Source organism: Nannospalax galili, unplaced genomic scaffold (genome assembly GCF_000622305.1).
Source record: "Nannospalax galili isolate Female #2095 unplaced genomic scaffold, S.galili_v1.0 scaffold1082, whole genome shotgun sequence".
NCBI lineage: Eukaryota > Metazoa > Chordata > Mammalia > Rodentia > Spalacidae > Nannospalax > Nannospalax galili.
The window spans coordinates 972,438-994,820 of NW_008348580.1; the positions used below are offsets into that span (position 1 = coordinate 972,438).

Genomic DNA, 22,383 nt, shown 5'->3' on the forward strand with positions numbered 1-22,383 from the left:
CAAGGGAGTGGGGGGTGGTGCCGGGGGGGGGGGGAGGTGTCGGGGAAAAAACTTTTGTCCCTTAAAAACCAACACAAGGGGGGGGGCGGGCCCCCCCCCCCCCCCCCCGCCTCAAATCCAAGTATATTGCCCCTGCCGGACCAGCCCAGTGTCTGAGTTGGCCAGGAGTGCCATCTACTGACCTTACTTCTTCTTGGTCTCTTGAGCACTGATTTCCCCCTTGAGGTCTCATTTCCAAACACAGAAGAGGAGAAAATTCTGAATGAAGTGAAGATTTTTGTTTCTTTTACAGTGGAGCATATTAAAAACTATTGGCTTGGTTGTGCTATTCAATAATCTTTAGTTGCCAAAAGAATTGTATTTCAAATTAGTCTGGTCAAATGGACCATTTTAATGTCAAAATGAAGGAATAAGTAAAAATCTCAGGAAAGGCTGCTAGAATACATGCTTACCCAGTCATTATTTTCCGTTCAAAGAGAAACATTTCATTTAGGAATATTTGTTCTTGTCAAAATGTCATGGTCCTGTCCTCAACAAGTAAAATGTTGACTTATTTATTAGTAGTATAAGATTTTATAGCTTAATGGGAGTATGGACATTATCTTGTTTGTCTCTCTCATTTCATCTTTGGAGGCTCCAAGATGTTAAAGGATAAGGTGAGTTGCCCAATCCCATGCTCTTGTCACTACAAATTAAAAAATAGCAATTGAGTTAGGAGAGGAAGCTGTATAGGGAAGAGTAGGAGGAATAAGGGACTTCTTAAAGAACATTCTTAGTGTTTTCCTCCTTGACATTAGTTTCTAATTATAACTGACAGTAATGATGTTATAATAAAACAGACAAACTTTTGCTTTTTACCTTAATGCACATTTGTAAACACTCAGCGATAATAAATATAGGGGTTCTCAGACCCTTCAAGTTGGGACCATTTGAAAATATTTCTCTCAGAATCCTTAATTTTAACGATCCTGTGTAATGAATTATTGCATTTATTAAATAGTAATATTCTCTTTGTTAATTATAAACATAGCTTCTTACTCAAACTTCTGAGCAGTATGTAGAATTATTACTCATAAGTTGAATTGCAGTTGCTTAATATGACAGGAAAGGCACTTGATGCCTTACCACGTATAATCACGTCATTTCTTCAAGCACAACTATTTCTGCTGTTGAAGGGTCCCACACTGTAACCGATGACAACCTTCATTCCAGAAGCTGTTTTAGTAAAGTAGATATGAATGAACAACTAACATCTAAAAAGGAGGGACTGGGGGTGAGGGGACAAGAATCATTTTTCTTTAATCTTTCCAGCCTACCAAGCACCAGAGTCATGCTGAAACAGCAGAATTAACAAGAAAAAAGTCTTGCCAGTGGGCTCTGCAATCTAAAATAACTCGGCTGCTGTGCATGTATGTGAGCATTGTCACAAGAGGAAAAGTGCCCTTGGAAGCTTAGATCACTTTCCTTATCGACGTTTTTTTCTAAGCTCCATTGCTGTGACTCAGCATTTAATATACAAGTTATTTTTTTTTCCAAGCAAAAAAAGAAAAATAGAGAGAGAAGAGAAATGCTGTTTGGAAAGCACTGTTACATATTTCATTCAGTGAGTGCCTTTGTTTATGTGGGTGGCTAGCTAGCAGGTACTTGAAATGAAATTTAACAGTGTTTTCTTTGATCCCTAGATTCTCGAAGTGAAAAGTCCAATAAAGCAAAGCAAATCTGATAAGCAAATAAAGAATGGTGAATGTGACAAGGTAGGTTTCCAGTTTGCTCCTGAGAACGCCGCAGCCCTGCCATGGTGTGGTTTCTTTGTGTTCCCCTTGGTCATTTTTGCTGGCTCTCCTTCCATGGTCACCAGAACTACCAAGATTCCCAAGTTAATACTTGATCCTGTGCTTTGTAGTTCGTTTCTTCCTGTCTTGCTTATATCTTCAGTATTAAGTATGGCCTTATGCTACCATTTGTCATGATGTCGTTACCAAGGGACTTCAGGTACATCAAATTGGGAAGAATAAAGACAGTGGTGGATGTAGGGGGTCAAGAAATCCCATGCATAAATGAACAAGACACTTGATCCTGTGCAGTAAGCCTTCTCAGGGTGTAGGTAATGGATCTGAACTCAGGCTTCCACACCTAGAGAAACTTCAGTCACCTGTTATGGGTAGGACTTGCGGGGACAAAACAGACTTCTCCAACACTTCATTTTGCCTTTACTCAAATCTGGCCTGGGGCACCATGCTGTCATGCTCACTGGGAGTGAGTCATAAGTCTGAACATGAGGAAAGACAGGTTCTACTTCCCTTTTAGAAAAGCTGTTCACATGCAGACTTGAATTTATGTAGTGATCTCTGCATTTCATAAAATGTTCTGTTACTTAGTCAGTTATTGCGATGTTTGGTATGCTGGGGAACAATTTTTATCTCTTTCATTAAGAGTTTGTCCTAACATAGTTGGGGGTTTACATTGATATTTTCATGTTCAAACTTAGATTTTTCCTTCATCAAAAATCTTTAGAGGTTAAAGATTTTTTTTTTTTAATGAGAGTAGCCTGTGATAATACTAAGTTTAAACTGAAAATATAGCATTGAATTTCTACTACTTTTTGAAGAGAACTTGTGGGGAGCTAAGTGTACTCACGAGTTCTGGTGATAGGTGTAGCAATTGCTCTTCCCTCTTTTAAAGCTGGCTTGATACAGGTCAAGATCAGGTCAAGAGACTTGACCAGAAGAAGCCTTTAGACACTGAATCCGTGTAACTAGGATAGCATGCTGGAATGAGGACCCTTTAGCTTTGTATATATTTTTTAAAAAATAATTATTTTTAATTATGTGTCTTGTGTGTGGGTATGTACACATGAGTACAGGAGCCCACAGAGGTCAGAAGATGGTGTTGGATCCCTTGGAGCTTGAGTTGTAGGCAGTTGTGAGCCACTTGTCATGGGTGCTGAGAACCAAGCAGCTCCTTGGCAACAGCAATATTCACTCTTAACTACTGAGCTCTCTCTCCAGCCCCTGCATGTGTGTTCTTATTAGTTAACTGCTTCTTAACGTTTTGTCCTTTCGGGAATACCCGACTTTTCCAGGCCTACCTAGATGAGTTGGTAGAACTCCACAGAAGGTTAATGACACTGAGAGAAAGACACATTCTGCAGCAGGTAAGAAATGCTGTTTCAACACGACCCTTCCCTCAACCCTCGAGGCTCTATTTGTTCTGGAACATGTGGTAGCGTGGAGGCCACAGCAGCGCCAAATGGTCAGAATGGGGCCTGTGCCACCTGTGGAAATATCTAGGGAGAATTCACATCGGAATCCACCCAGAAGTCCACTTTGGAGGTCTCACCCATACTCAGAAAAGCTGGGTACTCCTGGAGGTGATGTTAAATACAGTGCTCCCCCTGCCTACTGCTGGTGTAATGTGGACTGAGGGAGGGGACAAGGGAATCCAGAAACTTTTAGGACCAGGCTTCTGGTTTCATGGGAAAACAGTGATGAGAATTTGAGTTAAGTGTTATAAACATTTGTGATTCAATTTGGTAACCTTTTTGCCAGTGCTATTCTAAGGGAAATAAATATTTCTTTAATTTCCCTTATCTTGTACAGCGTGCATTGTGTTATTATGAACTCAACTGTGGAATGCTTATAGCATGAGGAAACTTCTATTAGTACAATGTGATGTTTTGAGAAGATAAGAAGGGTGGTTTTTAGTTTTTGTACAAATAGGGTACATGCTTTTATTGCATTAACAGTGCCTATTGATTAATTTTCCTTTAACATTCAAAGACTGTGTTCCAAATTCCAAGGTAGATTTGTAGATTCTTTCACTTTTTTTTTTACTACTTTAAAATGACTTGAATTTAGTATTGAATCTACTCCAGTGGTATATGAATTGTTTGTTAAATGTTGATGACTGATAGTCATATTTATATTTTGTGTACATTCATGCTTAAATCTGTAAATACTCTCAAATTTGCCAACTTTCCCTGTTGGTTTGATAAACTTTTAACCCTTCTAGTATTTTAAATGTAAAGTTTTGATTATCAACCTGCTATTCTTAATTGTAGAGACGTTTAAGTCTTGCATTTCCTTTAAGTGAGTATAGGAAGGGAGCCGGATTTGAGTGTGTTAAGTCACGTCTGGTACTTGACTGACTGTCATCCCGTCCATGCCTCTCACATCAGCAGAGCGTTGCTTCCAGACCCTGTGCAGATACCAAATGTCACTTAACTCCTAAGATGGTAGAGTATTTGCATATTACCTATGTATATTCTCCCATTCTTCCAGTCATTTCTAGGTTACTTATTATACCTAACACAGTGTAAACACCTTACAAAATGGTTGTTATCCTGTACTGGTTAGGAAATGATGACAGAAAAATCTCTACATGTTTATTTAGTGCAGATGCAGGTTTCCCCCAGGGATTTTCAGTTCATGGTAGGTTGTGACACATAACCTGCAGGTACAGAGGAACAACGACTTTTTTCTTCAACTTTCTTTTATAGACCAGAAAATAGTTCTGCCTGCACTTACCAATTATTTGGGCCTCACTGACTAAATGTTGTTCCAAACTAATAACTCTGAATTGCTCATGACAGTTGTCTGGTAGAGCTACTAATGCCCAAATGGGCCCTCAATTGTGGATTTCATGGGAGAGTGAGACAGATGTTTTGCAGGCTCAGGGCACCTTTGCAAAGAAAGCATAGCCAACAACACATAAAAGATAGTAGGGTCTTACCCTGGAATGTCATTAGCATTCCCAATTTAATGTTGTCCTTTATTTTTGACCTTTGAGAGAACTCTGGGGTAAGATAGCTTATTGAGAATTCCATCTGAGTGAATTATTTTAGTATTCTAGAGGGAGAGAGTAATATCTATGAATTTTAAACCTAGCATAAAGGCACTCCAAGACACACACCATTTCACCCTAATTGCATTCCCAGGCCAGTTGAAAGCTCTCAGTCTTTGGCCATTTGCCTTGTAATGCAGCTGAGACTTGTGCTTCTGATACTATGATGCATGTCCTGTCACGGTTTACTGCTTAATTAATTCCTATTGTAAAACATAGCACTATGGAGGGCTAATGTTATTCTCCACCTTGAAGGGCTGCTCATGTCATGTAATGCATTCCACAAAGTGTGTAAGTGTCTTCTACCATGCAGACATGAACACCTGAAGCAAAATTTCTGGTGGAGTCAGAATGGCATCCTTGGTCTTTTTCTGTTAAATGTATCCCTATCCCCAAATCCTGTCTGACAGTTTTATTTGGCTCACAGAAACTGGTTGAAAGCATTGTTTTATTCTGGGGGCATGCTGTCCTGGTTCTTAGTATCTAATTTAATGAACAGAAAGCACTGGATCAAGACATACTGTATAATTAAGTCTCTTTCAGAGGGTAAAAATGCAGTAGATAAAGTCAGAGTGAGAGAGTAAATATCTAGGATTGATTAATAACTTTATTTCTTGTTAAAATACATATTCCATATTTATTTTCAAAGTGAGCATTTCTGACCTCCCCAGCAATTCGGTTCAGCCTAAGTTTGCATTCTACTCTGGAAAAAAAAAAAAAAAAAAAAAAAAGGGAAAAGAAGAGTGAGAAAAACCAGGGCTTCTTTAAAGGACAGTTTGTCAGTTTAGACACCAGCTCTTTTTCTTTTAGAATTATCTTCAGGGTTTGAAGAATGAGTGGCATATTGAAGTATTCTTAACATCACAGAGAACCCTTCTGTGAAACGATTTGCTAAACTGACTACTTCTGTCTAGGAAATTACCTGTCATGTCCTAAAACCCCTTGTAGACTAGAGCCTGGTCCCCTGCTTCCTAACCCAGGAGAGGCACAGATTTTCATGTGGCAGCAGGGTTTCCTAGTGCACAGATGAAAGACCTGAGTTAAAACAGACCAGCTGCATTTTAGGTAGAAACAGTCAAACAAAGCTTGTTCGTGACTTGCCACTCAGTGAGTAGCCACTTTGCATGGAAAGAAACACCTCCCTCCCTCATATTTTAAGACACAATCAGACTAAAAGTAATGCATCTACCTTTTTATAACTAAAAACTGGGATTGGCAGAGGGAGCCACAGATTTAACAAATGGATAGTATGCTGTTAACACAAAAGAAAAAAACCAACAACCAGCAGCTGTGTGGTACCCCCTAAAAAGCTAACGTGGCAGGAAATAATCCATCATGAGTGTTTTCACAGCGACCATCCTGTGAAGAATGAAGGAAACCATTTATACCCTCTGCCTTTCCTACTGCCCATATGGACACTGTTCCTTGTATGCTTTTCTTACCTGCAGTCTCTCTGGCTTCTGTTACCACTGTGTGTGGGCATTATGACAGCATTGTGATGCTACACATTGAGCATACACACCATCTAGCCACACTGTATCAGCAGAGAGGGCATTCCTGTGGAAAGGCAGCAGTGTGTAGTCATTTGGGGATTCGTGGGGATATTTTCAGATTCTGTGGGCTGTTTTGGGGGGAATAAAGTTTGCTAATGTTCTGTTTCTGATGTTTCAGCCATTGGGATTCTTGAAAAGGAACATGTACTTGTTTTTCTTTATAGGCCCTTTACTTGAGGACATCTAATATCTAATAATTCAAGTCATTGATGCTGTTCCTTTTGGCAAGTAGTCCTAACCTCCCCCAGATGCTGTCACCTTGACTCCTGCTTTAAGTCTATATCTGCATCTACCATGATATGTTCTCATAGACTTCCACAGAAACAACAGGGCTCTTCTCTTAGATTTATCAGATCCCATTATATCTTTGTGTGTGTGTGTGTGTGTGTGTGTGTGTGTGTGTGTGTGGTGTGTGTGACTATAGGAAGAGGGTAAGACTTGGTGGTGCCACAAAAAGAGAGTTGGCTTGGGAGCACTGGAAACTTTCAGATGTTACAGTGCACATGAGCTGTTGGGTTGGATTTTCTAGTGGGCAGAAATTTGATTCAAAGTGACTCTTTTCTACAGGTAATTTTTATTGTTCATTTTACTATGTATTGTTAAGTAATGTGTGGCAACTATATTGTGTCATAGAAAGCTGTTTTCCTAAAAGGGTAAATAATAAGTAAATAGATAAATAAATAAATAAGATGCTATTTTTATTACCTCACATTGCAATTTTAGTCATTTCAACAAATTTACTTCATATGTTCTCCTACCTCTGACTAAAGACTTTTAATTATTAAAAACAAATTCAGTTAGGCCTTTCTGGAGTTTTAGTTTCTACATTTTTATTGCTTCATTTGTTTTAGAGCTAGTGAAATGGCCAATAGTCATTGAGGGTTGTAGGGAACACACCAAGCCTGACAATCATGTATTTAGTTTCCTCCACTGGTAATTAAGGACAAGTTTTTATTTATGTGGTAATCATAACCCTAGTGCCTTGATCTGTGTAGCAAGCTATGGGGGAATGGAGGGTTAGATATTCGAATGCTCCGGTGCCATTCAAATAGTGGGCAATTCAGACCTTGATGTGCTGAATTCAGAGGTCTCCTCTTGGTAGTTTGTCACTTAACCACTAGCATTTAACTACTGTTTGAGGAAAGTTAAGCTCTGGTCTACTTAGTATTTGACGCCATTGTATAAATTTTAAATTACAATAACTCAAAGTAGACATTTGTTCCTATCCTAATCTGGTGATGATTTTCTTCATCGTGATCAAAATTCTAAATTGTTAAGTAATATGTTTCCATTTTAAGTATCATGATCATGACTTTGAGACAGAATTGTACCCTGTAACCCTGGCAAGCCTTGGACTTGTAATCCTCCTGCCTCAGCCTCCTGAGTGCTAGAATTGCAGGTGTGCTACTACACCTGACTTCCTACACTGAAATCTACAAGTTTTCACAAGGTCTATAGTTTATCTACAGAATGCAGCAACAAAAACAAACAAAAAAAATAGCTCATTTAGGAAAGAACTCTTTAATTCACTCAGTGTTAATTCATCCGTATCTTAAGTATCTAATTTCTATGGAAGGTTTGCATGCATGGACATATCTGTATTCGTGTTTCTGTGTGTATGTGTTTGTAGATGTATATGTGTGTGGTACTTTAGACTAAAGTTCTAAATGGTTAACTAATAAAACAAATATCTGTCAATTTTAGGTAGTTTTGGGTTAATTGTGTGTTTGTGTGCAAGCAATTGGGGTTTGTTTTTTTGAGACAGAATCTCAGTATTGTAGACATCCCAGGCTGGCCTTGCACTTGCAATACTCATGCCTCAACCTCCTGAGTGCTGTAAGTACAGCATTAGCCACCATGTCTGACTAGTAATAAGATCTTGTTTGTTCCTATATGAATGATGTACTTAGCCATAAGTGTACATCCATTCTAATAATAATTTTCTTATACATGTAATAGAACCCTCCAGAAGTTCAGGTAAGACTCCCTCCTTCTCTTACTCCTTAACTCATAGCAGTGGACCTGTAGACCTGGAATTAAGTAATCCAGGGTTAGTTTGGTAGTTTAAAAGATACTACTGAGAATGTAGCCTCTGTTTGTTCTGCCTTCTTTCATATGTTATGAGCATTGCATCTTCATTGCAGATTAGAAAGATAGAAGATAAAAGCCCATTGTCCATAACGTTCTCAGCAGTTTTCCTGAAAACCCAGTGACTTCTAACAAGGAAACAGTAGTGCCTGCCAAGTGTTACAAGTGGGTCTGAGTAGGCAGGCATTTCAGCTGGGCATGTTGCCATTCTTGGGAAATCAGGCTTCTGATGGTAACTTTAAGAAAGAGGTAAAATGGCAGCTGGGTCTGGTGGTGCACACCTTTAGTGCCACCACTTGGGAGGCAGAGGCAAGCAGATCTCTTTCTCTATGAGTTTGAGGCCAAACTGGTCTATATTTCAAGTTCTAGGCCAGCTGGAGCTAAGACCAAAAAAAAAAAAAAAAAAGTAAATGGATGTTAGACAGTTTGCAGTGTCATCATGTTTCTACCATTGGAGTCTCTTGTTTTATTATTAAAGTCAGATTTTCATCTCCTAAAAACAGTTCCAGGGCAATAGCTGCTCAATCTGGAAGTACACAATTAATTGGATTGAGACTTAATATGTCTTTTATGTATCTGTGGAAGGTAAAAATAACATCAGGAATTAGGAGCTCGTTTTTATTAAGAGCTCCTGACCAACAGGGATTAGAATACAAATGCTTTGAAGAAAACTAATTGTAAGAAAAGGTTGAAAGTTTCAGTCCTCCAGTTTTTGTACTTTACATAATCTAAAATTTTACCAACTAAATCATAGGGTAAATCATTACAGTTTTAAAGATAATTAAACTAAAGCGAACAGAGGTCAGTGATAGAGAGCAAGAGAGGCAGGTAGGAGACTTTGCCAAGGCCTGTGGGGACAGCCTTTCTCTTACTTTATCTGCCCTATCTTATAAGCCTTGGAAAATTGGGCTCCAGACCATTTCTGTAAGGTTTTCATTTAACAAGCACACTACTCAGGCACAGTATCTATTTCTTTTTTTTTGCCTTTTTTTTTTTTTGGTCTTTTTGAGACAGGGTTTCCCTGTAGCCCCAGCTGTTCTGGAACTCACTATGTAGACCAGGCTGGCCTTGAACTCACAGAGATTCACCTGCCTCTACCTCCCAATTGCTGGGATTAAAGGCCTGCACCATCACGCCCGGTGCAGTATCTATTTCTAATAACATTATTAATGAACATAAGAGTAGACACATACTTAGGTAAAGAAATTTCTCTGAAAAACAACATCATTGTCATCACTGAGCTCCAGGAATGCCCTCTCAAAAGCATTATTTCTGTCAGTGCTGCGTGAACATGTTGCTGTTTTGGAGGTTGGAGCCAATACAATAAGAAATGAAGTGTAACTACTCCAACATGAGGGGACAAAGGCAGTCTTTCTCTAGGTGAAGTTTATTACCCTCAAGTTACTCAGGAGAATTAGTTGAATACAACAGAAAATAATAAAGTTATGTTCTTAAATAACATGTACAGTTAGATGAATTTTCACAAAGCAAATGCGGCTTGTGAAAACAGCACCCAAATTCAACACAGAATTGTTCCAGCATCCCAGAGGCTCTCTGGGGCCCCTTTTGTTAGTACCTGTGATCCTAAGGGAAGGGAGTAGATGGTTTCTCTTTTTTCTTTATGGACTCCTATATTTTCTAAATGTTTCATAACCATATAATCAGAATTATTTTGTGTGTTCATTTATTCTTTTTGAAAAAGATTTCTATGTCTAGACTGGAATTTCTTTACATTTAATAAATACATTCATGGCTTTTGAGTCAGTGAATAATTGTGAAAATGATGTTCAAAGGTTATTTCTTCCTAACTAGCCATCCTAGTAAATATTCTCTTGATTTGTAGTGGTTTGTTGAGCATAATAAGTAAAAACAGGTAATCTGTTTCCTTTGAGAATTTTTCAAAGGCTTAATATATCTTTAAGTTACCAAATTAACTAACAATTTGCTACTAGAGTCATGATAGGACCTTCTTATAATTAAGAATATTTATCACTTGATTCCATGTTTGAGTCTCTTCATCTTTCTCTTTGCTTTTGGATGTCTGTTGCTTATTGTCCAAACTTTTTCTTCTTTACTTCTTCAGATTGTGAACCTTATAGAAGAAACCGGACACTTTCATATCACAAATACAACATTTGATTTTGATCTTTGCTCACTGGACAAAACTACAGTTCGTAAATTACAGAGTTACCTGGAAACATCTGGAACATCCTGAGGAAACAACCACTGGATGCATCAAAAACTACTTTTTTGGTTGTTTGTGACTTTTTGTTGTTGTTTATATGAAAACACTTGGAACAATGCAACCAAAAGGGAAAAAAGAAAAAGCAAACAACCTTCAGCTTTATTTTTCTTTAAAGCCAGTCATCATCTCTTGATAAAGGAGCAGTTACGCAAACCAGCCTCAGTGGACCACTCTTCTCTCCGAGGAAATCCCCAGGAAGAGTTAGCCTGGATAGCCTTGAAAACAAACAAAGCAAACAACACAAGAAAACTTAAAGAATGTGTATGGTATCGTGTATCTTTCTGTGGTGGTTCATTCCACAGGATGAATGCATATTCAACACACTGCCTTATTACATAACTGATCTATTTATTATCTCGTACAGATATTCTAAAGTTGTAAGGGAATGACACCACCAGACATTAGAAGTACTTGGTCCCATGGATGCTCTTTCAATGCAGTGCCCTTGCCGTCCCAAGCCCAGTGACCTTACTCGTATACCGTGCCACTTTCCACTAACTTTTTCCAAGTTCTTTAACTTGTTGCAGTCTGTGTTTTTCAACTTTTGTTTTACCAGTTCCAGGACACAGTTGTCAACTGGGGGACCAAATAGCCACCTTGATTTTCATCTTTGCAGTCTTTTTCCCTAAAAGTTGGGGCCCAGTCCTTGGCTGTATCCATGTAATGATCTTGGACCATGGTAGAAAATGCACCAAATAGCATCATATGGATTACTGTCTAGCCTTAGTCAATAAACCTGTAGGACTTTTAACAAAAGTGTACCTGTATTATCCTCAATCCAGCACTGTTGAGCTGTCATCAACATTCTTGTGTCTGTTTTACTGTTGCAATATTAGGTGAATAGGGAAGTAAAGGCATTCTGCAGGATCATCAGTTTAAAAAAGAGGAATTCTGGGCCTGTTTTCTGAAGTATTATAGACACTCTTAATTTGGATATATTTATTAGTGAGAGTTTGAGCTGTCTTCACCTGCCAGTGTGGCACTCATCCACCCTCCCCCAAAAAACTCCAAAAGACCCCCCCCAAAAAAAAATCCCCAGGAATCGTATTTTTGTTTGTTCTTGTGTGATTCTCTTAGACTCTTATCTTTGAAAAATTAAAATCTTTCTTTGGGAGAAATTCTTGGTTATTCTGCCATGACAGACTATGTATTAACATGTAGATTCAGTGGTTTGGTGCCTGTTTGGTCTCTTGCTGATGTTTTCGGAAGGATTTCCTGTAAAGGTGGTTGGGAGGGGGGAGTTTTTGTTCATGTTGTACCTTTGTTTTGAAACTAGAAATTTGTTCTGTAGCATGCAAAAGAAAGTGAATTATTTTTAAAAGGAAAAAAAAAAACCGAAGTACTTTTAGTGTCATTATTCTACATACTCCATAAATGGAGGAATTAAAAGTTAGAACAGTTCACCTTCCAAGTTTTACTAGAACTCAACTGAAAAGGAAAAAAAAAAGAGAAGAAGAAATATTTCTGGATCCAAAGGTTTGTCACTGGATCAGCCTTAAAGTCTCTACATGTGCTAACAGCCCAGTGTCCCCACATCTGTTCCCCATGACAGATACTGTCCATTCAGAGCTTAACCAATGTCTGTACAGAAATGATCTTTCCGGACCCATTCTTTTGGGTAGTAATGTAAATGCAGATCAATAATGGAACAATTTCTGCATTTTAAAAAGATGTTTTTACACTGTTTCTATCCAAAGAAACACTTTCTCTCTCTCTCTCTCTCTCTCTTTTTTTTTTTTTTTTTTTTTTTTTTTAACAAAAAAGGTATAATACAGCCACAGTCTTTGTAAATTCCTTCTCAGAGGACAAACATAGACTCGTTTAAGAATATTGATTCTTCATGATGATTGGCATAAACTGAACATGAAGTATTTGTTGTATAGTTCACTTCTCAGTGTGCAATGACTTTCCAGTCATTCTGGATATCAGGTAGCTAATGAATTCTGTGGTTTTAGTTGTGTTTTATTTTTAACTTTACAGTTGAAAGGGGAGGGCAACACTTACATGGAAATAATGTTTTCAAAATTTAAAAATCTTTAAAAATTTCTTAACTGCAAATCCACATGTTCGGACTAAACCAAAATTAAGTGGTTTAAAGAATATATTTGTATAATTTAATTAGAAACATAGGTATATAGTTTGGACCATTTTATTTTTATAACAAAATTGTGTGGTAAAGTATGATTTGGCATTTTTTGTTTGTTTGTTCCCAAAGTTATATACCAAGAAACTAAGTCAGATAAGAAAGTATTCCCTTAACCCCAAAGAAATAAAATTTTAAAAGGAGTATAAAAAGGAAGGGCAGCTATTGTAATGATAAAATTTAAATCTGGAAAATTAGCTAATGCAAATGTCTTTAGAATATCCTGAAATATATGTTTGTAAACTGAACAAACTTCAGAAAAACTTCCCAAACTATTACTCATGAGTTTTCCATAAAATTTTGGTAGCAGAAGAGTCACGTTGTGGAATTTTTTCAAGTGGTCCTCTTACTCCTAGCACATAGTTTTTAAATATAAAAGTAACGAACTCCATTCAGTTCATTTCTAAGAGGTGTAATACTTCTCTTAAAGCATCCGGCTCCATGATGGCATATTTATGTACACTCACTTTTGAAACTTGTTAAAGAATATTTTGATGCATGTGTACCTTAACAGTGGCTTTGGTTTTTTTAAGAACAAAGGGGAAATGGCAGGGTTTAATTGTGTGTGTGTGTGTGTGTGTGTGTGTGTGTGTGTGTGTGTCTGTGTGTGTATTTCAAATAAAAGTAATTGGGTAAATGTGAATGTAGTTTGGACCAGCAAGAGTATGATAAACTATTGTTAAATTTTTTCCCTGTGATTTGAGGAGGAAAAAGATGTATGTACAGCACTCTCCCCCCTACTTATAAATTAGCTTTTGGTTTTGCTGCAGGATATGTCTGGTGTTCATGTGTGTGTGTGTGGGGGTGGGGTCTTTCTGTCTTAGGATATACCAATTATGTTAGCAGCAAAAATGTGTACAGTTATTTCATATCTACCACACTCTGCCCCTCTCTCTGAGTAACATAGCTATGTTTATATATGCTTGCATATTGTGTCAGAGTTAGGAAGAAACTAAAAATTCCTGATCAGGAGAACGAAAAGAAAACAAAACCTCCTCAGAGAGCGTCCTAAACATTTTAAAATTGCTGAACAAATTTCTGATCTGAATAATTACCATTTTGTAGAGAGAGCCAATAAAATTGGTTTTCTTCCACTAAAAGTTAAAGTTGGTTTTCTTCCATCAAAACCAGTTTTTTACTGAGCTTTTACAGACCCACCTAATCTTTAAAAATAACAATGAAAATTTTAAGCCTCTGTAACATTCATTTACCATTTCAAGCCTTACAAATGTAGTTAACAAACTTAAGAGACATTTTGTGCTTATTTGTTTCAACTCTACCTGTGTAATGAGCTGATTGTTCAGTGTTGAAATGGTCAATGTCTGTGCTTGCCGGCTATATGCTTATTGCTTTCCACCTTTAGTGTACTAATGCTATGTACTACGTGTGTGTGTGTGTGTGTGTGTGTGTGTGTGTGTGTGTGTGTGTGTAATCTTGCTTTGGACTGTTGCTCTAAAACTATGACTATGATGATGTAGAGACGATGACAGCTGTAGATAATGTGACGGAATCAGTTCCCATGATATAGTCTTGGGCTGGAAATCTACGTCTTTCAGTTTCCTCTGTTTCATATGATGCTTTTTATTTTGTGGGCACTGCCATCCTGAATATTCCTTGTAAAGATGCATTGAAGAAGTCAATTTCAAGGAAGACAAAGCCACTATTGTCTATAAAATGTAAATATGTGTTTTGGCACTTGTACTTATGTTCTGGAAACAGAGTTGTGGTGGAAATGCTGACAGTTCTTGATGGTGGCCGGAGCTGCTGTTCAGTGCAAAAAATAAATTAAGTAAAAATGTATTCTCAAGATTAGCAGTGCAAGGCCAACACATTTTCTAATCTGTCAGTATCTTTCTAATGGAGTGTGTATGTGTAGTTATGTTGAAAGATGCACTGTGTATGTGTGTATATGCTTTTATGTGAACTACAAGGCACACATAAAATGTATTTCTCATCTCTAAAACCCGTGTTGAAATGTAAGGTACAGATGGACAGAAATGGGTGTTTTACTTAAATTTATAACTAATCTATTGTGATTCCTTTTATTTTTATTTTTACAATGTGTAGTCTTACAGATTTGTTTGATCAGTGTAGCTTGTATACAGGAAGAATAAACCCTTAGCTTTAAGATACTGTTTCTAAGTAAAAATGGATGCAGAGGCCTAAAGCACTCAAAAGGACAGTGTACCCTAAACCAGCTGAGGGCAGAGGCCGTTCCTCATTCATCTTTGGGTACCCAGTGTCTAGTAGTATTTCTTGTGTCCTGAAACCGGTATATGTTTTAAACCCTATAGAGACTGACTAAGAAATAGTGGGTACATTTCTGCAATGAGCTATTTGGGTTATTTATACATGGTTTTTCCTTTTCCACTACTCCTTTGGAAGGTTCTGTTTATAAACTAAACACTACGCTAAAGCTAGATAGAACCGATTCACAAATCCCAGCATTTACTTTAGCACAGGAAGCACAGAAACGACGACAAAAGAGAACATAAGGCATTCATTTTGACAAATAACCGAAGAATCGGGTATGATAGTCTTCTTAGTGAAAGAACTTACATCGAGAGGCTGACCTTCTCTTCATTTGGACTGACAAGTCATTTAAGGGATATCCTTGGCTCTTATTAACTAGAAAGGATAATAGTGTGGAAGCCTCAGGAAAACTCTCTTGACCACTCTCAAACTACACTAACCTCTTCCCATCTTTCAGCATAAATAGGCATTAGTTTTGTTGAAGCAATGGCCTTGTATCTTCTTCAGATGGAGAAAGTCAATCAGCATCAGGGACCTGCTGAATGTGACTTGATGCTGTCCCAAAATTCTCATCTGAGAGTGAATGGGCTGCACCACAGTGCTTGTTCTGCAGTCTCAGTGCAGTGCTCCAGTTGGATATGTTGGAAACCCAGACAGGGTTTGAGGATCAAGGCCTAAGTCTCAGCCAGACCCTGTTGCTTGGTAATTTAGGGACATAATGTGCAAAACTAGTACCTTTTGTTTTCCTAATTAAGGTGGGTCAGTTAAAGGTAGTTGATTGGTTTCCTTGGCAGGGATAGATCTACCACCCAAAGAGAAAATGCTGAGCGAATTTCAGTTCTGCTGGTTTCTCTGCTGGCTATTTATACCTTCCTGTTGATGTGCTCCCTTTATTTAGAGACATTTCCAGTCTTTTCAAAAGGTGCTAAAATTGCCCCTTAGCTCTTACCTTGGTCTTAATTTCCCTTTAATTAAAGAAACATAACAAATATGGTCCCAAAAGCTAGCCAGAGGTGCATGGCCCAAACCAGAATCCTCCTGATTCTAAGTGTGCCTTGTGGCTGTTATATACACCCCCCTCCCCGTGCACACACACTGATGGAAACACTCGAATCCACTTACACAGTAACAGGGTGATTTGGGGAGCCCCGTTGAAAGTTGCACAGAATAGGTGGCTGGAACCTATGGGAGCCGTGGGAGTACAGGCAAAGCTACTTGCTCATTTTCTTCTGGTAACCATGGCTTCTACACAACATGCAGCCCCCAGCCCAAAGTTGGGCAAATTTCAAAGCATAAGGAAGGATAAGTCCAGGTCATTAAAGGAAAATAATCAAAGCTATTGAGAAAACAAATGAGATGTACTAAAAGTGCTGTCTGTGCAAGTAGTAGGGTTGAAATACTGATACTGATTTCCTAGCTGAGCAGCATTCCTCACACATGTGGTTTGTGTATCTGTGTCTGGGTGGTCTGGGGAGAAGTGCTAAATGCAGCAAGATGGCTTAGTTTCTGAAAGGTGGAGGGAAGCTCTGGGACAGGCTCTGCCTGTGGCATCTGAGTCTTTGCAGCATAAAGAGCCTTTCCTTCTGCTCTGTTCCAGGAGGGAAAGTTTTAACTTGGTGTGTTCATTACAGTGAGTCTCTGTTCTGTACAGAATACATCAAAGGTAGTGTGCAAGCGAGTGACTGTTGAAACACCTCCCTGCCCTCTGCCTTGATGCTAGGGATGGGATGCGCAGCATGGAATTTAATCACTCTTCTTATTTGTTCTAATGTATCCCCTGGGGGCTAGTCATGTCTTAAAAGTGATGCTGTTTTAAATAACTCCTCCATCTAGATAGGACAGACTGTAGTACACTAAAAACACAAATTATAGTCCTCAATAGCCAAAGGAAGATGTACTTAGCCCTCAAAGCAGAATTATTCTAATGTGAATGCCAAGTGAAGCCTACTGCAGGCAGGAGACTTGTAAGGGAACTGACTGACCCTCTTGGAATAGAGAAACAAATGCCCAGCAATGGCTTTTGACAGTCATGAATCATGCCAACTTGTGTTAATTCCTGTATGTCCTTCAGAATTCCTAGGTACTGTGGTTTTTATTTTGATTTACAAGTGCGTTGTTTTCCAAATTATGCAATTGTTTACAGTTTTCATTGCAAACTGTAGAATGGAAACCCCTTGAGGGTTGGTCCATGCTCACTGCCAGCTCTCCAGGTCCTAGAATAATTTTAAGACACACTAGGCACTGGTCTATATCAGATGAAAACGAGGGAGGATTTTCCAGAGCATTCTTTGACATTTCGTGTTTAATAAGTTTGGAGAAACCGATCATATATAAAACCCTCTTGGAAATTCATGACTTGCTGGTATATTAAATCCCTGAGAAGTCCTATGCTCTAAAGCCTGAAATTGTTTAACCTCAGTATTTCTAAAATTATATGAAACAGTAGTAGATATATAGGTTAATAATAGATGCTTGCTTTTAAAGAAGAAATTTCCTTGATTGGGGCTGGAGAGATGGCTCAGTGGATCAGAGCACTGACTGCTCTTGCAGAGGACCCAGGTTTGAGTCCCAGCACCCACATGGCAGCTACGAACCATCCTTAACTCCAGTTCCAGGGGAATCTGAAACCCTCTTCTGACCTCCGTGGCATTGCATGACACAGGTGCACTCACATACATGCATTACACTCATACATATAAAAAATAATTCCTTGATCAAAAAATTTTAATTTTTTAAATTTTATGTGTATGAGTATATTGCCTGCATGTAGGTAGGTGAACCTGTGTCATGTAGTGTCCACTGAGGTCAGAAGAAAGTGTCAGATCCCCTGGAACTGAAGTTACAGATAGTTGTTAGCCACTATGTGAGTGTTGGGAATTGAACCCGGGTCCTCTGTAAGAGCAGCCAGTGCTCTTAAATGCTGAGCCATCTCTCCACTCCCCTTGATTGAAATTTTTAACTGCACTCTTCAAGATTTACAACTCAGTTTGAAATGGTAGAGGTTCAAAAAACAACACAGCTGTTGATATCCCAGAAGTAGATTTTTAGGTTAGACAACCATTTAAATCACTGTCCAAACTAGAACATTTTTTAGAATAAAGTGTATCTGTATTTATAATCACCCTAAGACAACACAAGTAAACTAAGCTCTTTGACAAACCAGAACATCTGGTCACACTTTTTCCAAGGAACACATTTTGGGACATGTTGAACTAAAATATCCCTTCATGTTTCTTTCTGTCCCTTTGGCATATGTATGATGAAAAGGTTAGGTAGACCTTGCAAGAGAAAAATAGCTTTCCTCACTCATTGTCAAATCCATGATTGACATTCCTGTAACAGATATTAAGAGGGAAGCATATCATTTGCCTAACTAAACTTTTACATGGTACAGTGTAGCCCTCAGAAATGACCCACAGACCGGAGATGTTTGTGTTTGAAGAGAAGACAGTTGCATAACGTATGAACACAGACATAACTGAGGGGTTATAAGTTGTCTAACCTAGAAATAAACTAGCAATAAATTGAGGGGTTATTTAACTAGGCCTTTTAATGCAGATTGTTCTTGGCCTCCAGTTATATGCCAGGACCCCTCTGGCATGATTTGCTTTCAGGTGAGAGGTGGGAGAATACCTTCTATGGCCATGTTTCAGGGGAGAGAGGCAAAGGGGGAAGTCAAAGTGACCTTTTTGCGTCTCTTTTCTAATTTCCCTCAGTTTAGACTACTCAGTATGTTGAAGTACCATATTTGAGGGTATGGGGTTCAAAGCCCCATCACTCCTCAAGGTAACTTAAAGTGTCCCTCACAGGAAGGGTTCCCTTAGGGTCAAGGTTTTTCAGGATGTTTTCAGTAATGCTGAAGAACCTTGGTGGTTGAGTGTTATTTGCACATCCCTGCCCCTTGTGTTAGCCCATTTCTTCAGTAAGTGGTTAGATCAGTATAATTGGTCTTATATGCAGCTCATTCCTTATTTAGGGGTCACTGGTCCTGTTCCCAGAGCCTGTTGACTGTTGAGGCTGTGGTGGTCTTCTCTACAGCCAACACTTTTGCTTGAGGTGCCGCATCTTCATTTTCACCTGCTTGGCTCCTCAGCCATTGGCAGGGCGGTTGATCCAGCATCACTGGCGTTGATTAGTTGGCATGCTCTTTCACTGGGAGGGCTAGAGCTTTCCTGCTCTCCAGTGTGTCTCCAGGCCATACTACCTGATTTCATTTGATATTTCATTGGTTCCCAGTTTTGTAGGCATAATTCCTAGCTTAGGGCAAGCGTTCAAAAATGTTGAGCCAGTGAATAAAAAATAAATCTTGTCCTTGGCTTTCAAGATGATTGCTACATTGATGGAATTTTCTTCTCTTTCTCCAAAACCATGTCCCATATGCTGCTATTATACTAAAGGAAGTAAAGTATGGTGACAAAAGTCACAGGCACTGGAATCAGAAAAGCCTGGTTTTGAATCCCAGATTTGTTCCTCTAAGCCATGTACTGAGACTATGTATTTCCATGAGCCTTGGTTTCCTTATGCCTGTGAGATGGTAATAGCACTGAACTTTTGATTTAATGTGCTTATGAAGATTACATATTTTTAGTGTATTTAGCACATTGTGGCTCATTCATAGCAAAATACTAAATGTAGTTTCTTTTTTTTAATTATTATTATGGTGATATTGTTTGACAAGAACCTTCTATGTTCTTTTCTTGGTAGAGAATGTTGTCAAAATACTACTTCTCTAGTTCTGTTCACCATTCAACGTGTCTTTATGCCTAATTGACAGCCTGTTGTAATGTGTCCACTACGTTAACAGCCACACTCATTGCTCCTCATATATACATTCTTGCTGAGCTGTCATTGTCTAGTAGCTGGCCGGCTGCTCCTTTGAACCTGCTTTTAAAAGTCCACAGAAAAGAAAGGGATCCATAAACAAAATAGTTTGCCTCTCCCCCTGCGCACCCCCACCCTGTTTCTTTCTCGGCTCAGAGTTAGGTGATCTCAAACAGGGTTGGACATATTTTCACTTGGTTGCTAGAAGACATACTGTTGAAGCTGAGGTTATAGGTTTTAGCCTCTTATAAGTACATTTATTTGACCAATGTCTGACTCCAAACTTTCTGATCCTACACAGCTGTTCTTAATAAGCATCCTGGGTAACAGTGTGAGAGCGTGCTCTGCCAAGCATGCTTCATAGTATCTTCTGGAGGGGATAGTTTATAATATCTTTTGGATCATAGTAATTGTGCAATATGGTCATCATTATACATGGTTGCTTACCATGTTTGTGAGTATTTTTATTATATATGTTTGAGCGTTTTACATGCATATATGCGGTATCATGCAATGCCTGTGCAATGTCTATGTTGTGCAATAGCGGCAGAGGCCAGAAGAGAGCATTGGATCCCCTGGCACTGGAGTTAGGAATGGTTGTTGGCCACCATGTTGGTGCTGGGACCCAAACCAGGGTCCTTTAGAAGAGCAACCAGTGATCTGAACTGCTGAGCCATCATTCCAGGCCCACCTTCAACCGCTAACCCCTACCCCTGTTGTCTGTCTTATCGTAATGGAGAAATTCTTGGCATGAATCCAAGTGCAAGGTACAGGCAAATTTATAATTCTTGAAATTTTCTTGTCTTAGGAAAACAGGGTGAAATAGAGTCCTCTATTGTAAGAAATATAACTGCTTCTTGGAGAATTTGCTTTTCCATTCTTCTATGAGGCTTTTAATTTCATGTGCCATTAACTTTCCTTGAATATAGGTCTTTATTGTAAGCTGCCTTTTATTTCAGTGGGGCCATATAGTTTAACTAATAAGCAATCATCTTCCTAGAAGGCCCATACCATGGTTATTCCTTCATCCACTGTTGACTGAAGAGTGATTTAACAGATTGTGATTTGTCTGTGAAGATACCAAGTTGAATAAGAGGATTAGTGTGAAGCTTAGAGCTAGAAAGGATGTTAGACAAGAAATCTAAAAGTTATAGAACGAGGAGACATGTGTGAGCAAGTCATGGATGGGGCAGGCAGAGAGGTTTGCGTGGAGTTCTGTGGAGCACCGAGGAGGCAAGTAATTAAGCCTGTCCCATTGTTGAAGGAAGACATTCTGGGCAGAGTGTATGATGTGGGAAGGATAAAACATTTGGGACAACAATATGTATTATGGCATGACTGAATATAAGGTGCAGAAAAGAATGAGGAAAAGAACTGGAGAAATAGGCAGAGGTCAGATGACAGCAGTCCTTGTTACCATCTAGGAAACCTGGATAAATGAGCAGCTGTGGTGAATAGTAAGCTCGGGTGGGGGCAGGATGGACAACTTTGCATTGTGACGTGGGATCCTGTACTTCTGCCTCCCACAGAATATCCACTGTGAGTTCCCTATGGCCCTAAGTTTCTGTGCTTCTATCATACATTTAGTGCAAACCTTTCTGTATATACCTATTTACATTTTCTAAGTACTGCTGTATTGATTATTTAATGCTGTGTTGTGAATTATTCCCATTTTAACAGCTTAACACAGTATTTTTTTATAGATCTCCCATTTAAATTTTTTTATTTTTTATGTGTATGATTGTATTGCCTGAATGTATGTAAGTACACCTGCCCACAGAGGTCCAGAAGAGGGCATTGGATTCCCCTGAAATGAGTTATGATGATTGTTAGCTGCCATGTGCGTGCTGGGAATTGAACCCGAGTCCTCTGCAAGAGCAGTCAGCATTCTTAACTGCTGAGCCATCTCTCTAGCCCCAAATCTCCCATTTTTATGGCATGTAAGCATTACTAAGCTAGACTTTCCAGCTACAATCAAGAATAAGTGCTGCTGGGCTAGAGAGATGGCTCAGAGGTTAAGAGCACTGACTGCTGTGGCAGGGGACTTGGGTTGATTCACAGCACCCACACTGTGACTAGTAACTGTCCATAACTCTAGTTCCAGGGGATCTGATGCTCTGTTCTGACCTCCTTGTGCATTGCACAACATGGGCTTACTTACAGAAGGCAATACACTCATACACACAAAAATAATAAAATATAAAAAAAGAAGTGATGCTTAATGGATCAGGCTTTGAGTGGAAACTTCAAATAAACACAGAAAGAGAATCAGTCTTAGGGCAGTGTGGCTTCTGGCCTCTGGCCTGAGATACAGCTGTGGAGGACCTGGGGGAAAAGGATTCTGGTTTGCAAATGTGAGTGAATTTTCAAACAGGAGATGAAGTGTCTTGGAATACAATCCTTTCCAGAAGAAGAGGCCTTGGAGAACAGCGATCCCA

General features: G+C 38.9%; 1 protein-coding gene across 4 annotated transcripts in view; it reads left to right on the forward strand.

Annotated features, from left to right (window-relative positions):
• The window catches only part of Mllt3 (MLLT3 super elongation complex subunit), a 357,726-nt gene extending 345,282 nt beyond the window's left edge, over positions 1 to 12,444 (forward strand). For 3 of the 4 annotated variants that reach the window (XM_008845527.3, XM_008845528.3, XM_029569596.1), the window contains exons 9-11: positions 1,683 to 1,754; positions 3,083 to 3,154; positions 10,567 to 12,443. In XM_008845527.3, the coding sequence (XP_008843749.1) occupies positions 1,683 to 1,754; positions 3,083 to 3,154; positions 10,567 to 10,698 (276 nt within the window). In that variant the 3' untranslated portion in view covers positions 10,699 to 12,443. Of the gene's footprint in view, positions 1 to 1,682; positions 1,755 to 3,082; positions 3,155 to 10,566 lie in introns of all 4 variants that reach the window. The other variant, XM_017801213.2, reaches the window with a different exon arrangement.
• The last annotated feature ends 9,939 nt before the right edge of the window (positions 12,445 to 22,383 follow it).